This window comes from Electrophorus electricus, chromosome 5 (genome assembly GCF_041902795.1).
Source record: "Electrophorus electricus isolate QZ-2024a chromosome 5, ASM4190279v1, whole genome shotgun sequence".
Lineage (NCBI taxonomy): Eukaryota > Metazoa > Chordata > Actinopteri > Gymnotiformes > Gymnotidae > Electrophorus > Electrophorus electricus.
The window spans coordinates 24,027,444-24,043,357 of NC_137501.1; the positions used below are offsets into that span (position 1 = coordinate 24,027,444).

Genomic DNA, 15,914 nt, shown 5'->3' on the forward strand with positions numbered 1-15,914 from the left:
TTGCCATCCTGAGAAGAATGAGTAACAACCCCATTCATCTGTCTGCCAGCTGTTCCAAATTAGCCCAAACCTAAACAGCTTTGGCATACCCCAAAACCCCAAAGCCACTCAACCAAATAATTGCAATAAACATGAGCCTTGTCTTAACATTTCTTGTGTAATAATGCAATTTCCTCATTTTGGACCTGACCTCTCTATTCACCACCTTTGAATAATCAGGTTTTATAAAGCTTAATAATATGATTTCACCTCCTTGAGTGAGTCCGGAATCCCAGACATGGCACGGCCCAGCGTCTCACTGGATCCGAGGGAGGAAATACCTGATCTAGGCCATCAGGGCCTTGCTGTATGCTGGCATTTACCACAGGGCTTCTGCTACCTGTGTCTCTGTCTTTCTATATCACATTGGCTCCTTCCTGGCCTCTGATAGCTTGCCAGCCTGGGGGGAAGCAAGGGACAGACTCTGGGTCTCAAGGGTCTCATCTTTGGATCAGGCTGCTAGTGCCTGACCCTGCAAAAGGTAATGCAATACTCTGTCGCATGTTTGGAGTAACAAGTTAGTGGAATGCAGAGAGAGAGGGAGCTCCCTTTCTTTGCTCCATCTCTCTATGCATTCCACTGACTCGTTACTCCAAACACGCGACAGAGCCCAACTGTAAATATTTAAGTAGACGGTTCCTCCGCCTGTAATTAAAAATGCAGCAGTTTGCCAGCTGGGCTTCCCAAGGCTGAAGTGTTCAGGAAGCGATCAGGGGCCACACTATCGTGTAAACAATGGGCAGTTGAAAATTGCTCGTCCACTCTTCATGTCCTCACCCTCTCTTTGACAACCCAAATGAAAGGCAGCATCAATCCAGGCAAATGTTTGTGGAAGGGAGGATAGAAGGATAGATACTTTGTAGCTATCACCAATCCCATTCCCAATGAGGGGTGATACACTAGCTAACTCTTAGAATAAACATGGCCGTCTGGCTCAAGGGGATAAACTGCATTTTGCAGGCGCAAAATCCTCACTTTGACACGCACCATTGTGAACGGGGGCAAATCCTCGGACCAGCTCCCTTCATGCCATCAATGTCCCTCCCAATCAATTGCTGAAACAAACATGAAAACATGGGACAAACTTGCAGTTCATGGGACAAACTTGCATGCCTTAACTGGCCATGCCAGGCTCCTGCTAACTCCCACAGCAGCCGCTTGGCCAGGCCTGTTGAGGCCTGCTCTGATTTCAAACATCAGTTATTTATTCAAATGAAGCTTCTGCTGCTCTGCTGTGCAGATGAGCTTTTGAGTGACAGAGGCTCTAGTGTTTATTTTGCCATGCCCCAGTGATCAACCTCATTGCCGTCTCTCCATTCCACTGCCCCCTCATTGATGACGTGCTTTGTCACACCATGTGGAGTCAGGAACAAAGAAATGGAGCTGCTTGAATTTTTATAAAGCAACTGCTAAGAATATATTATCCAATCTCATCTTTTAAACAGGGGAGACGAGAAAAATCTCATTTACAGAATGGAATGAATTTGTTTCAATTTGTCTGAGGTAGTTGATTCTCCCTGATTGCTGAGGATTACTGACCTCAAAGACTGTGAATACAAAAAAAACAAAGTGTTCATTAAATTATCTGTATTAAAATTTTAAAAGTGTTGAGAATTGGACTTGCTTTGTGGTTGAAGAATAACCCTTAGATCTTGACCAGCAAGGTTGGAAACAACTGTGCCAAACAAATTCCTTCGCCATACACCCTATGAAACTGCGAACTCAAATTTAATTAAGAATTCTTAAAATAACTAATGGCTTTTTATGGGAGGAAGAAGACAAGCAGTCATTTCATACCTCATCTGGGTTTGCCACAAAAGTTGTAACTGGTGTGAGTAAACAGTTTTCTTCCCCCCCAGAGGGCGGGGGCTCCATTGCTGGTTTCCTGGCACCAATTCCCCTGTGCATTAGTCGGATGGCATCCGATGACACCCACTCCATCACTCTGTGCACACATGGGGTTGGCTGTGACAAAGGGTCTGGAAACCGGAGCGGAGACGGAGCTAGGAGTTATGCATGAAGCCTAGAGGCAAACGTGCATCAGTGAGAAGAGATTCATAGCCTACTTCCTCACTAGCAGCATAGCATAATATCTACAATTAGGGCACAATTATGCCTTAAATAGAGGCAATATGAGGACTGAGACCATGTTTCTTCATTTATTGTGTTGCAACTGCTTGATTGAATAACAGCAGCGGAGTCTGATATGAGCCCTTGTACATTAAGATATAACTGTGACTTATTTTCCGGATGAAGGAAAAATCTGTTCTAACAGAAACATTGTTCTCATGAGCTGCCTTAAAGCAAAATACAATGATGCTTAAGTCTCTGAAATGCAATCTTGCTACAATTGATCTGAAATTCACTGCGAGTAAATCCAGGCACACAAACAGTTATGAAAGTGGGAGACTCCCATCGTGCAAATGTACTGTGTTGTCTGTTTTCTTTGGTGTATGATAAAATTAAACAATGACTAGAGAGATAGGTAGTAATTGAGTCAAAGCACACAGGAGTACATATGAGTATGAGGCAGAGAGAGAGAGGGGAAAAAACAGGTAAAAGAATGAGAGAGAAAACCGGTAGAAAGAGAAAGAAAATGAAAGAGGGTGGGAGGCTGGAAGCGTGTGAGTTTGGCAGGTAAGCACCTTTTGCCAGCAAGAGGGAAGGCAGTATGCGCAAAATGCCCATCATACTGGAAGTTTATGGAATAAGAGCACCGCTTCATTGAGGTCATTTCTTTCCAGCGCTCTCTCACTCCCTGCGTGCTCAACAGGACTGTAACAATGAGTTGCACTTTGGGAACTCTTCAAGCCAGGCGTGCATGGCCTTACGACTGCTGATCGGAATTTTGTGCCACATGCAGAGAGGCCCGTCTCTCCTGCGGTGGTTCAAAAGGCCCCAGTGGAACATCCCAGGAGCCCCTTCCGATGTGCACGCGGCAAGCACGGTGGTTTTACACCAACCAACCCCAGGCGCACACTTACCCTGGGAGGTGTTTGCTGGCCTGACTAGTGCCCCCAACCCAGACTGGTGGACCCTCGCTGGGCCTCACTGCGGGGTTCCCGCAAGAGACGAGCGGACGCCGAGCGGTCTAATAAACGAGCGAGGAGGTTCTGGACACGCCCCATCCCATTGTGCCATCTTTATCGTGCCTGACCCAAAACCAAATACCCAGGGCCCCCCCAATCTCCTTGGCGACATAAGCAAGGCCACCCCGTCGCTTAGCGACCAAGAACAATGAGTCCCTGGGAAAGCACACTGCTTGTGCAAAGGGCAGTCTTTTCACTTTGCCAGAGGAGAGGTGGTAGAGGAACTGAGAGAGAGAGAGAAAGAGAGAGAGAGAGAGAAAGCGAGAGAGAAAGAACAAGAGTGGCCTAATGACTAGCTTTCCATTACATATTCCTATACAAGCAAATGTTGAAAGTAATTAAATAAATAAAACCATGCTGCTTAAATCACTCAAGTTGTAGGTAGTTAATAATTAATCTGTTCACATCCAGAAGTGGTCAGCAAGAGGGTTACAGGAGCTTGTTGGTTACATAAAGGAATTCCAAATAAAATAAAAACAGACACGGCATGATCCTAAATGAAGTGCTCAAACATTTGAATGGAGCTTTTTCTTATTGGAATGTATCTAGTGGTTGTTATTCATTAATTATGCAACATCATGTCCTTGCTAGTCTGAAGTCTAAAATCCACATATTTCTTTCAAATTAATTTATTGCGATATTATTACTGTGGTTTCTCAATGGGCAACTCAGTTAAGGCCATTTGGGAAAGGCCTTTTGCGTGAAAAAACCATCAGCATATTATGTTTTGCTCTTTGGCTTTGGAGCCAAGCTAAAGCGCACCACAAGGTGAAAGTCAGGACCAAAGCTTCAAGCTGCCTGCACATCCAGACAACTTATTTCACAGAGATAACAGTCTCGGCAAGAGGAACACATGTCCTGCATTGGTATTCTGGTCAAATGTCTCGAGATTCCACTCAAATTAGCTCTGGAAGATGACCGGCGGAGAATGCCCTGAGATATCTAGATCCTACTGTACCTGATGCGCAGAGATCAACTTTAAAACTGATATACAGAGTGAGATACAGAAATGCACAAATGCTTTGAAACAAAAGAACTGACCATGCAGAGCCAAGGAGAGACAGATCAATGCACCCCATGGACGGTAGCCAAACAAACCGTATTGTCCATAGTTTCCATGGCAACCAACATGTTATCAACACATTTTGTGCCAAGTGATTACAATTCGAGGGAGACAAAGGTGAGTGAAACATTTCAGGGACTGGAGAGGAAATCAAACTGCAGTTTCCTGAGTAAAACACAAATGAAGAGGCACCCGAGTGAACCCGAGTTCCATGTTAAAAGCCATTCCCGTGAAGACAAAGCCAAATGCACTGAAGAGCCGAACATGAAGGTGAGAAAAAAATGAGAAGTCAGCAGGAAGAGATAAGCTGGTAGACATAAAGGAAGTAGTTTGTTCTGACACTGATGTCTAGTAGCGTTTTTGTGTGAAAAGCCTTTGTCAAGTTAAACAAAGGTTTTCTTTTTTTAAAAGCAACATTAAAAGCAACTTTATTGACTGCAACTGTTCAGTGTGTGTCCCCCCTTCTTGACTAAAGCAAGCACTCATCATAGGTAACCAGATGGTGAGATAAACCAGGACTAGGCAGGAGGGGTCCAAGCACACCTCCTTACAAGGAAAAGCCTCAGCAGAGGCAAACGTGCTAGCACTTTTTTCATATTTCTGTTTTATATTCAATCATCTAAGCTAACTGCTGAAGTGTCTCTCCAGAAGTAACAGTGCCATGAAATGATTACTTTTTATCCTGTGCTTCAAAGCTGAGGCATTCTTGATGTATTTAATCTCTGTGACCTTAATATTTAACCCAAAGACCACAATTTGTCTGAAAGGTCAAAGTTAAAAAAAAATAAAAAAAGGGGGGGGGGGGGATAATGCCAGTCAGCAGCTGGAGAGATTTATTTGTCCTATAACCCCACTATGTAGCTCATGTAGTTCCTTTCACTTCTATACCTCAATCATTTAGTAGCCTTCCTTTAATCCAGTAGACACACTGGTGTCATGATGTTGTCATAAGAGTCCAACAAAAGCTTACCTTTGAAGCCAGACTAAATCTTTGAAATAATCCCTATGCAACAAGAATGATTAAGGTATCAGGAGAAAGCTCAGAACTGTTCAGGGCTGGGTGTGGAGGGATTAAAATGCATGCCCATTTAGGCATAAAGGATTGGGTGTGGGTATTTAAGAAGACAAAATCCTATGACACAATCTTCGTCCTCATTCTTAGAAAAAAATTATTATATGTAGATTTTTTTTAATATTCAGATTTTGCATGAGTCAAGATATCTGCCCTATAAGTTCTTTTCTACATAAGAAATAAAAGCCAAACACATAAGAAAACACTACCAACAAATTTCTATCTGTATTGTTTCCTTTAAAATGCAGCATGTTTTAACTATTGTATATATTTTATTTATATTGCTTTTTGGATGCCTAACAACATCAGTTAAAGGGAATATCAGCCTGATGAAAACGAGCCTCTTGGCTAACTGGTATATTTACATTTATTTAAACAGAAAAAGCATATGTAATAATGTTACTACAGAACAAAAAGGGAAACAAGTCACCAGAAAGTGCCAAGTGGACTAGCAAATGGTCTCATTGATGTTTTCTGCAGCCCGGAGATGTAGGGTGTCCCTTGAATTTCTTTCTCCTGCCTCCTTCCCTACTCCAAGGCTTATCCTGCTGTGGGCTCTGCCAGTAAGGCCTGCCTCAGACCCTAGTACAGAACCAGCCCTGATGAATGACCGGAGCCTTGTTTGTTTAGGCAGAAGCTTTACGGTTTGTTGACACGCTCAGCAAGCAGGGAGGGAAACGAACAGCGTCTCTCTCCCCTCTGTGGAAGTCCGAGCCACAGCTGCTGTCCTTGCCAAAACATTTAACTTTCCTCTTTTCCAAAGGTCCAGGCTTAAGAGACACTCTGACTCTGTCTTTTGCTGGTCCCCCAATACCATCCCCCCTCCACCCCACCCCTCAACATCTTGCTTTCCTAACAACCAAGGTCCCAAGTGACAGCATTAGACTTGAACACTCCTAAGAGGAAACCACTGCTTCAGAGCAATGATAGAACTTAAAGGAAGCTGCAGATCACAGCCATGGAACAAGACACTGCAGCAGAGACCTACGAGGGAAAAAAAGCATGTGTCATCACCTACAGCAATTAACATGTGGTAAAGTTAATCACTGTTTAGTTACTGGTATGCTATCTTTAAGTCCAGTCCAGAATCGATGGGTCCCTTCATTTCCATATTAAAGTGAGAGAAGCCATGAGCCCACAGAGCTTCAGGCCTCCTTCAGCACCAATTAGAAGTTCCAGCAACCTAGAACCTAGGACTGCTAATTCAATGACTATCAGTAAGGAATGAGAGAGCGAGGAAGAGTTTTTCGGGGAGGGGGGGAGCTCAGTTCCTATCATGTCATTTCTGTTTCATCCTCACAAAGACTCTGTGTCACACTGGCATCCCACTGACTGCACCGTTTGAAGTGCAAATCCAGGTGCCCCTGCTTTCACGAGGGGGTGGATTAAAATGTACCAATTTCAAAGGCCCTAAAAATGACCCCCCCCCCCCCCCGCTCCATGTCCGACTAGCTTTCTCTTCTTTCCCCCCCTATCTGTCCTTTTTCAACCCTACCATGGTGAGAACAGAGCCCCATACCCTTCTGACCATGAGGCCACTAAGGAACCTTTACTCTGAATCCTCTCGCAGCCAGTATGAAAAAGGCTGTATCTGCTCACGGCTGCTGCGTGCTGCCTCCACATTCTGATCCATATGGGAGCCTCTCTGACAGGCTTATATGGCCATAACATGAAGGATGAGGGCACATGAACGCACGCATGCCATGAGTTTAAATGGCATCATCTTCTCTGTCTTGTCTGGGTGAATAGTCAGTGGGCGAGGAAATCAATTGCTTCAACTTCCCTGAAGACATGCCCTCTACTCGATGGCAATAGGACGAGGGTGGGGTCAGCAAGATCATAGAGTCTCTGGCCTCCCGGGCCATAGGCTACTTCGCTGAAGTCTGCCCCATGGCTTCTCTCCCTGCTCCCCCACCCTGCTGAGAGGAAAATGAGATCAGAACCACACCCTGCATCACTGCAGGTGGCGCACATGCTGTCGGTCTCGGTGCTTTGAGCTGATATGTGAGGCAGCTGAGCTTGCGGAGGGAGTTGTTTTGCAATCAATGGTTTCAGGGGCCAAATCTCAGGGAATTGATATCACACTGTTTCTGTCAGGGTGGAGAGCAAAGCTGAAATTGGGGGAAAAATGGATTTGGACAAGGCAGATACATTAACCAAGAAACACCCAATAGGCTTGGGGATAGACTGCTAACCGCACTCACATCTAAACATACTGTAGCAAACAAAAAAAAAATCTCACATCATACTCCATTTTGAGTACACTGAACAGATATTTATATAAGAAAATAGAGCTTACAGTTTATTACCGTACCCTTCCACAACTGTGTTTTTCTTAATATAACAGATATTCAAACAGAACAAGGACCTTCAAATTCAAACTTTCCCATGCAACTGTAGCGGCACATAAGCTTGCTTGTCCTCTTAAAACAAATACACTTATTCTTCATAGATGCCTGCACTTACTTGGCAGCAAGATGTAAACCAACCCAATAAGTAAAAGGCATCTCAGTCTTAGCTGATTGGGACCAGAACAAGGCTTTGGTTATTCGACCAGGCTGAACCAGTCTCAGCCCTGCTGTATGGCTCACCTGCACTTTCTGCCAACCTCCCACAAAGTCTTTGCACAGAAAGGGGGCTTAGAAGAATGCAAATGGTAGGTGTAGACCACTGAAAACGCTCACTTAAGAGAGGCTGGTAGACACAGTGGGGATTTTCTTTCCAACTTGACATTCCCTCAATAACTGACCAAACAAGTAGGAAGGGTGTCTCCTTGGTTCTGGACAAGCCAGCTCCACCCAGAATTAAGCTTTTGCACAACTATCATTGGAGGTAAAGACCAATTACTTTAAAACATGTTTAATGCTAAACTTTGCAGAATAGTAGAACCCCAGGAGCAGGGCTGGGCAGTCTTGGAAAAAGGCATTTCCACAGCTTCAACAGGCAAAAGCCAGCTGCCTGTGACAGGGAGGGAGGGCTGAGCTCACCTACAGGGCTGTTCATTAGGGCTCACAGGCCTCCTGTAGGATAGGCAGGAATCAAGAGGAGCCTGTGGCTTCCGGGAGAGCCCCAAGCCTTCCTGCAGGACAAAAGAGGAATCTCAGGTATTTAAAGACTGGGAGAGTGATTGAGAACAACAAACAAGAAACATGAGCTTGGAGACAACACCAACAAAAAAAAAAAAAGGAGCCAGAGGTAAAATAAGAGAAAAGAGTTTAAATGTGTTTCCCCAGGAAATGTCCTAAGAGCCTAATTATGGAGCCTAGATCACAGGCACAATGGCATCAGCCAACATGCCCTGCACTCGCTGTTTGAACTCTCTCAGTATCTCTTTCTCTCCCTCTCTCTCTCTCCCCTTCCATCTCTTCCCCAACTAAACAAGTCTTTATGTATCTGCTGCTTATGTAGACTTATGTATTTCCTGTCGCCTGGGAATGTAGACTTGGGAGGTGGCTGCTGTTGACAGAAGTGCAGGTTAGCGTAGGCTAATGCTACCCTGCTCGACTGGTGGCACGGTGTGTGTGGGCTCTGTTCGCCTCTTGCAGTTTGCTTGTTTACACACACCAAAGAATGAGAGACAAAACAAGGAGTAGGAGACACTGCTTCCTCAGCACCTTGTTTACACAAATGCTTCATTCTGAGAAACAGCTAGAATCTTGTTGCTCAGAGTGACACTGGAAGGTGTCTGGCCCATCTGTGAGGGAGTCTCGCCACATCTCTGAAAAAGCTTGTAATCCCAGTCCGAGATGCATTATCAGCTGGCAAATAATGTGTACCTAATTACAGGCAGCCTCTTTTTCATGTTAAATCAAATGAAGGATGAAAAATGTTCAGAATTGTCCTCCTTCTGACAGAGCAGAGGTAACACAAACTATGGGTTTACATTCAGCCAAGACAGAGAAAGTAGCCAAAAGGGCGGATAAAAGAGTAGGGTTCGTAAGTGTTAGCCCTGCCATCTTCACACAAGCCAGCCACTATGGGAGTTATTATTCCTGGCTGCAGTCTCAAAATTCCGACCCACCACCAGCAAACAGTTAGGCTGGGTAAGGGGGCGGTGGTGGTGGAGTGAGGGTGTTTCACCATGAAACAGGGCAGTGAAACAGAGCAATAAAACAGAGCTCCTTATGCATCATTCACAATCGAATATGGCTGTGGCTGAATCAGCCAAATTCCCAACTCCTGATACCTTCACTCCCATTCGCCCCTGTGTAAAATCCTCTGTAAAATTTCTCTGCTTGTTTACTTTTGATAGGCTTTCTAGATGATAACTCATGCATGCCCTATCAATTCATAGTAACCGGCATATTTCCCAGAACACTCATGTTAAATAAAGCAGTTATGAGCGGGACAGGAAGGGGAAGCCATTCATTAAAGATATCCCGGAGCTCGCTAGGCTCTAGATGCATCCAGTTCATCCCATTTGTGTAGGTCCTGACAGGGCAGGCACTTTGTAGACACCTCCATCTCCATTGAAAGGCTTGATGTTTCAGCCCTTTATTGTGAATATTTAACAGGCTTGAATCTTAATTTGCATTATTGATGAGGGAGAAACACAGAGCTGCTAGTACATGCAAACAGAAGCTTCTCCCTCCACAACAGCAGCCCATCCCATGACCATGCCCCTCACACCCCTTCCTTCTCCCTCTGCTCAGTCTGAATATTTCAGAGTAGTTTCTAAATTACCCCTCTGGATTCCGCTCCCTTTGCATGGTTTTATGGCAGTTCTGTTTCATTCACACGCCGTGCGGCCCATAAAAGGTAGTGACAACTCATAAAATCCACTTTTATCACCTGAGCAGGGCAAGGGGCTGGAGAAGTGGCCAATGGCTGCAGGCTAATGGGTGGACAGGCGGCTCAGCCACTGACCTTTATGCAACACTTTCCAGAAGAAAAGAGCCCACAAACATGCAGTTTTCTCATACATAGCATGGTTTTACCAGCTCTTTTAAAACAATAAAGGATATGACTTTTCCTTCATTAATCTGTAAATCCAACTTTAGAATAATATCAAAAGAGTAAAAGAATGAATAGTGTATGATGAGTGTACTATTATCTTAAAACAGTGTAGAGAAAGAGTTCTTAATAGCCTTTAGTTGCCTGAGCAGTATCAGTCTTCTGAAAGCTTGGCATTCCACTAAACAGGAGTGGGAACACTGACTTTAAATGACCTTTTACTGCCTATTACTGTAGTCAAGCATGATAGCACAGTATACTACAGAGCATCTTAATGTTCTTGTGAGCCTTTGTGAGTAAGTGTATGTGTATGTGTGTGTGTGTGTTTGTATTTGTAGCGACATTGAAAAGACACATTTGAAAGCCAATGGTTTCTTCACAGGTCTTTTCCGGCTGCCTTTATTAAAATGACGACAAAGTCATAGTACACCCTAACCCTTTTATTCCAAAACCAGTCTTCATCTTTCAGCTTGCTATTGAAGAACAGCCTATACATCACCAACTGACTGCAACACTCTCAGCCATTTATCCATTTATAATGCAAAATTATGCACTGAGCTATAACTAACAGCTGCAAACACACACACATGCACACACAAGTCACTGAAGTTGCCCACCAAAGGGGAGCCCACCATTAGCGTGCAAGCGGTCTCTGGCATGCCTTTATTGGGCATTCATCTGAATAAAAAGGAGGAAGAAAGAAGCCAGCCTGCACTATTAACAGCCTGCCAGGGCCACTGTGCAGGACAGCAGAGGTCAGGGAAGGAGGGAGCCAGGGGCTGGGACAGAGTGCGAGCATTCTGGGACAGCCAACATCACTAGGGTCACAGAACACTATCACTCAGGAGGTAATGCATTTATGGCTTGTAACAACAGCTAGCTTTTAAAAGTGATTTTTGTGAGCCGATGTGAACTGAACCTTATGAATGATTATGTAAAGTTATGAAGCTCGAGTCAAGTTTTGCAGTGTTAAGCTTTCCTTATCACTTAAAAACATATTCATTTCCCATAAAATTTGTCACTTCTCATGAATTCTTTGTAAATTGTGATGACAATTCACATCCATGCATACAAACATCAACATTCTCTTAAGACTACCCAGCATGACATGATGCCCTGCAAAGTAAGTGTAATAGAGTCAGAAATCTGGGAAAATTCCCCTTACTGTCACATGTAGATGACTGATGCTATTATACCTTTTAACTGAAAGTGCTTAGCCCTGGTTGGGCAGAGGGTATGAGAAAGATGCAGTGTGTATCCAGCATGAGGTGGAAATGAGGCTTGAAGGCAAAGGCATGAGTGAGACAAAGTGGATGGCACTTTTTTTTGGAAACAAAAAAGACCTAAAAAAGACCTAAAACAATATGGATATTGTTCCTATGACCTAGGCCCTTTGCAGAAAGATATCTGCAAGGTCATTTATGAAGCTTGTGAAAACACTGATACATCTTGGAAGCCTCAAAAGTATAGTAAGGGTTGAGCAAGGGAGAAAAGTCTGCAGGTGTGACCACACATCAAAAACATCCTTTCTCTCCCCTACATATTCACAGGAAGAAAAAAACAATCCCTTAAACAGGCTTGACATCCGTGCATCAAGAGAAAGGAGGTATAATTAGAGCTAATCTTTGTGTACTCTCTGTGTTTGTGTATCTGACACCTGCTATCGCCAGGCAGTAGCATGGAAGCAGGGGATGCCACTACCACCCACCCAATTCTCACTGGCACACACAACACAAAACACCACACACACAGACCCACATGCATACATATGTACCTTTCTACAATCTGCATTGTCTTAATCTGGAAAAGTATGAAAGACAGAACTAAAGAAAAAGGACAGAAACAAGGAGAAAAAAAAGAAAGAAAAATTTTGGGGCTTCACTTGCCACTGGCAACTGGAAGACCGCTGGTCTGAATCATATGTGGCAATGAATTTAGCAATAGGTGACCATATTCCTAGGGGAACATCTAATGCTTTGGGTAAAGCCATTGCCGATTTCACGTCTCTGTGTGGGTGAAGCCTCGACCCCTTCACTGGCCAGACAGAGTGATAAATCTGCTGATGTTGTGTGCTACCTAAACACACACACACACAAGCTTTCTCCAAACCAGATGCTATTCCCCGAAGGCACCCATCAGGCTTGCTTTAACTCCTCCTCTCCGAACTCTCCCAGCCCCTCGCCTCTGCTATACTCACAGTATGAATGCGCTAATTACAGACATGGCTGGGGCAGATTACAGGGACCATGGGCCTTTCTTTCTTAGGATGGGGGTTGGGGGGGGGGGGTATGCAACAGGTCGTTACCCCTGATGGATGACACCCCTTCTTGCTTGTTATTGTTCCACCAAGTCAGTCCTCACTCTCTCCGGGTTCCCATACTCTCGCTACTAATGCCCACCCCGACACCCCACCAAATATATATATATATATATATATATATATATATATATATATATATATATATATATCGTGATTATATACCGCTGACATTTCATTCTTCATCCAACAGCATCATAGAGTTATGTAGACAGATAACCATCTTGCTTCCTTAGTGTCATATCACAATACTGCATACTGATAGAGGTATTTTTTTCCAATTCATCTTTGAAACAGCTTTACAACTCCTGATCACCTCCAGAAGCCAGTGTTTTCTGACAGCCCATTGTAATGAAACAAGCTTGCTACCAGGTATGCTGTAATAGGTTGAAGATTTCTCTTTAACCCAAGGAGTGTTACTGCAGTTCTAGAATGTCTGAATTGACTAGACTCCATTGTTACATCATAATGGAGCTCTCAATTACATAACATTGTAAACACACTGATGCATCAGAACTCATAGGCTTTGCTGACTCCCCTAAAATGAAGTACTCTAAATACCATAGCAACGTTTGAAGCATTGAAGTTCAGGAATCACTGAGAAACTAGCCTAGGTCACCGGCTTATTTGATGGCTCCTTTTTGTGTCATTTGCATAATTAATGACTTGACCAAGGCCTGGTAGACCTGATAGATATAATGTGGCTCCCTTATAAAACTGGGCCAATTACACCACAGCAATATGAGATAGAATGGAGGGGCAGCGGGGGACAACTAATGCTCCATGCAAGAGAAAACATCTGGGTTAACCTAGTCTACCTAAGCGCAACAACATTAAGCCTACTTGTTAGGGGCATTAACAAAAAGCACCTTAACAAGCCCCATTGAGTGCTCTAAGAAAGTGCAAAGGAAGGTCTTCCTGTGGGATAAGAAAGCCTTTTAATAGCGTTCCAATATCCCAACTCAAACGAGATGCTTCTGTAATTTAACTGAACTCCATCTCTTTGGCAGAGGTTGGGCTGCATCACAGATGTCATATGACTTAGCTGCATAAGAGCACATTCATGCCTAATTCTCACCGTCTCCTGAATTTCATAATCATGGTTGCACATGTAAAAATCAAACCTGTACACTCCAAAGCCTTGCAAAGTGAGGATACTCCTTTTGAATATCAAATGGAATCATTTTTTTTCTATGCAAAACAAAGAAGAAGAAAAGGAAAATATAGCAAGATGAGACACACGATGAGACAATAGATGATACCATGCAGTCTGCTCATGACACTTTTCACTTTCCACAGTGGTAAAAGTCAGTAAGTCAAGGCTGTTGTCTGGTAAATTGTTCAAACAGCTGTCTCTACTGCTAAAGGATCATAAGGTGCACCTATGTTTCCAAACGTTCCTGACCGAACGGCATACTTTGGAATAATGTGAACAGAGCCCTTAAGTGAGAGATTGGCCTTGTAGAGTCCAGTTCTGAGTGTGTGTCAGGATAGGGATTGGTATCAGGAAAGGGAAATAGTTTTTCCATGTCCCAAAAATGGAAATTCCCACTAATGGCTACAGGTAAACCTTAACTCAAATGACCATCAGAAAGGGCATAGACTATATCAATTATCTGAGGAAATGGTACAGGCTTTCAGACATAAATAAAAATTTAGCATGATTGCAGTTCTCTGGCTCAAAAGGGGGTGCTATTTCTGATCACTAGTCTTTCTCCCAAAAGTACAGAAAAAAGGTCTGTCCAACCCACCAGAGCAGAAAAAGTTTATTTTCAAGGAGGCGCTTGACCGTCCACTCCACCAAAAACCCCAAATGTTTTCCATCAAAGAAAACATTTATAACCATGAAGAATAAAATATCACTCAAACTTCATAATCTTCTCAAGGAACTAAGTTGGCATAATACTGTATTCATAATCTTCCAAGACCATCATGTACGTGATTTGGCACACCCAGGTCTGCATGCAAAACCACAGCACTGTATTTGCCTCTTAAAACTCCACTGAGCCATACCTCTCCAAACCCTATCTGAAACCAACATGATCATTAAAATCAAATCTCCCCTTTAACAAACTTGCCAAAATAGTGCCACAATATTTTGTCCCATTGAGTAAAGCTGTTTAAGAGTGGTATCGAAAACCAAAAGAAAAGCATTTCAAAACACCACATTAAAGTATATAGAGTTGAGATATGGGGAATGACAAGGAGCTTACAGTCGTGACAAAGCGGCATTCTTCTGGAAAAGCAACTCTGGGAGTTGGTGAAGCTGGTTCCTGTTCAGTCGTCTGTTAAAGGAGGTGGGAAAAAAAGGAGAAAATCTGAAGTCATTACAGTAAAGAAGGAGTGTGTAAACAGCAAGCAGAGAAACAAAACCTTTTCTTGAAGTGCGACTGGGAGATCCACATGGAGAACAGCTTGTGTGGATTAGGGAATATAAAAGGCAGCTGGCTAAAATGTGGTGAAGAGTGTGCTAAAGCTATTTGAATGCCTCAAAGCCCTGGTAGGTGCAAACAAAGTGACAACATAGTGTAATTAGCGAAATCAGGGACAGATTGGGACTAAATTACTGAATGAGACTGCAGTCTTGAAGTCCATACAGCACAGCAAAGACACACATGGAAGTTGAAGACCTAGTGATTTTGGAGCATTACAGAGGAGGGAAGATGATGGACTCGCCTGGCTTCTTCACTGAGAGGGATCTGTTCACGTGCTGCGCATTAAAGCCAGCAACTTCGAGCAGCGGATTCTTTGCTAGCTTGAGTGGCTCACCGCACAATGAGCACTGAACAGGAGTGTGCCTGTGATGTGGCTTGCCGGTGTGAACGGCAAGCGCGCACACGTTCACTTTCCATGTGGCCGCAGCCACCCGTTACTGGTAGGCCTTTATTCACAGCTCCCAAAGCCAATGGACTGGCCAGTGTGTGGGCGCTGTTAATGACCATAAACCTTCCCTGCCGCGTGTTTTTTTGCTAAGTTTCCTGGTTGGCCAGAAAAAATCGGCGAGCTCAGATGGCTTGCCTGCACATTTTTTGCCTCTTATTTGCAGGGCGGCTGTAACAGCCAGAATCTTATGGCCTCCAAGCACCCGTGCATTCTTGGTTGGCTTCCCGGCTGCCTAGTAAAAGCAGACGGCAACCTCAGAGCACTTACACCCTCTCCAGCTCTCTCATGTCGTCGAAAGCCCCTCTCTCAATGGCTCCGATCTGGTTCTCCATCAGCTGCCTACGAAGAGAAGAGATGTCACTGTACAGACTGCCTGAAGGGCCGTGGGCCGCAAGCAGTGGTGGAAGTTGCCCCAGGCAGCCAAAGTCCCCCATCTGACATGCTGTTCAGAAAAGTTTAAGGGGCAAAAGGCATGCTTTGTGGTCCAAGGAAGGTGGT

At 44.0% G+C, this 15,914-nt stretch overlaps 1 protein-coding gene and 1 long non-coding RNA gene across 5 annotated transcripts in view; both read right to left on the reverse strand.

Annotated features, from left to right (window-relative positions):
- The window catches only part of slit1a (slit homolog 1a (Drosophila)), a 92,279-nt gene that overhangs the window by 63,721 nt on the left and 12,644 nt on the right, over positions 1-15,914 (reverse strand). For 3 of the 4 annotated variants that reach the window (XM_081714482.1, XM_081714480.1, XM_081714481.1), the window contains 2 exons: positions 15,684-15,755; positions 14,747-14,818 (listed from right to left, as the gene is read on the reverse strand). The exons of the other annotated variant lie outside the window; for it this stretch is intronic. In XM_081714482.1, the coding sequence (XP_081570608.1) occupies positions 14,747-14,818; positions 15,684-15,755 (144 nt within the window). The remainder of the gene's footprint in view (positions 1-14,746; positions 14,819-15,683; positions 15,756-15,914) is intronic. 4 annotated transcript variants of the gene reach the window in all.
- On the reverse strand, positions 288-2,003 carry LOC145657934 (uncharacterized). Its single transcript, XR_014123886.1, has 3 exons — positions 1,837-2,003; positions 1,027-1,094; positions 288-439 (listed from the first exon to the last, which is right to left on the reverse strand). It is a non-coding gene; the product is annotated as an uncharacterized LOC145657934 (long non-coding RNA).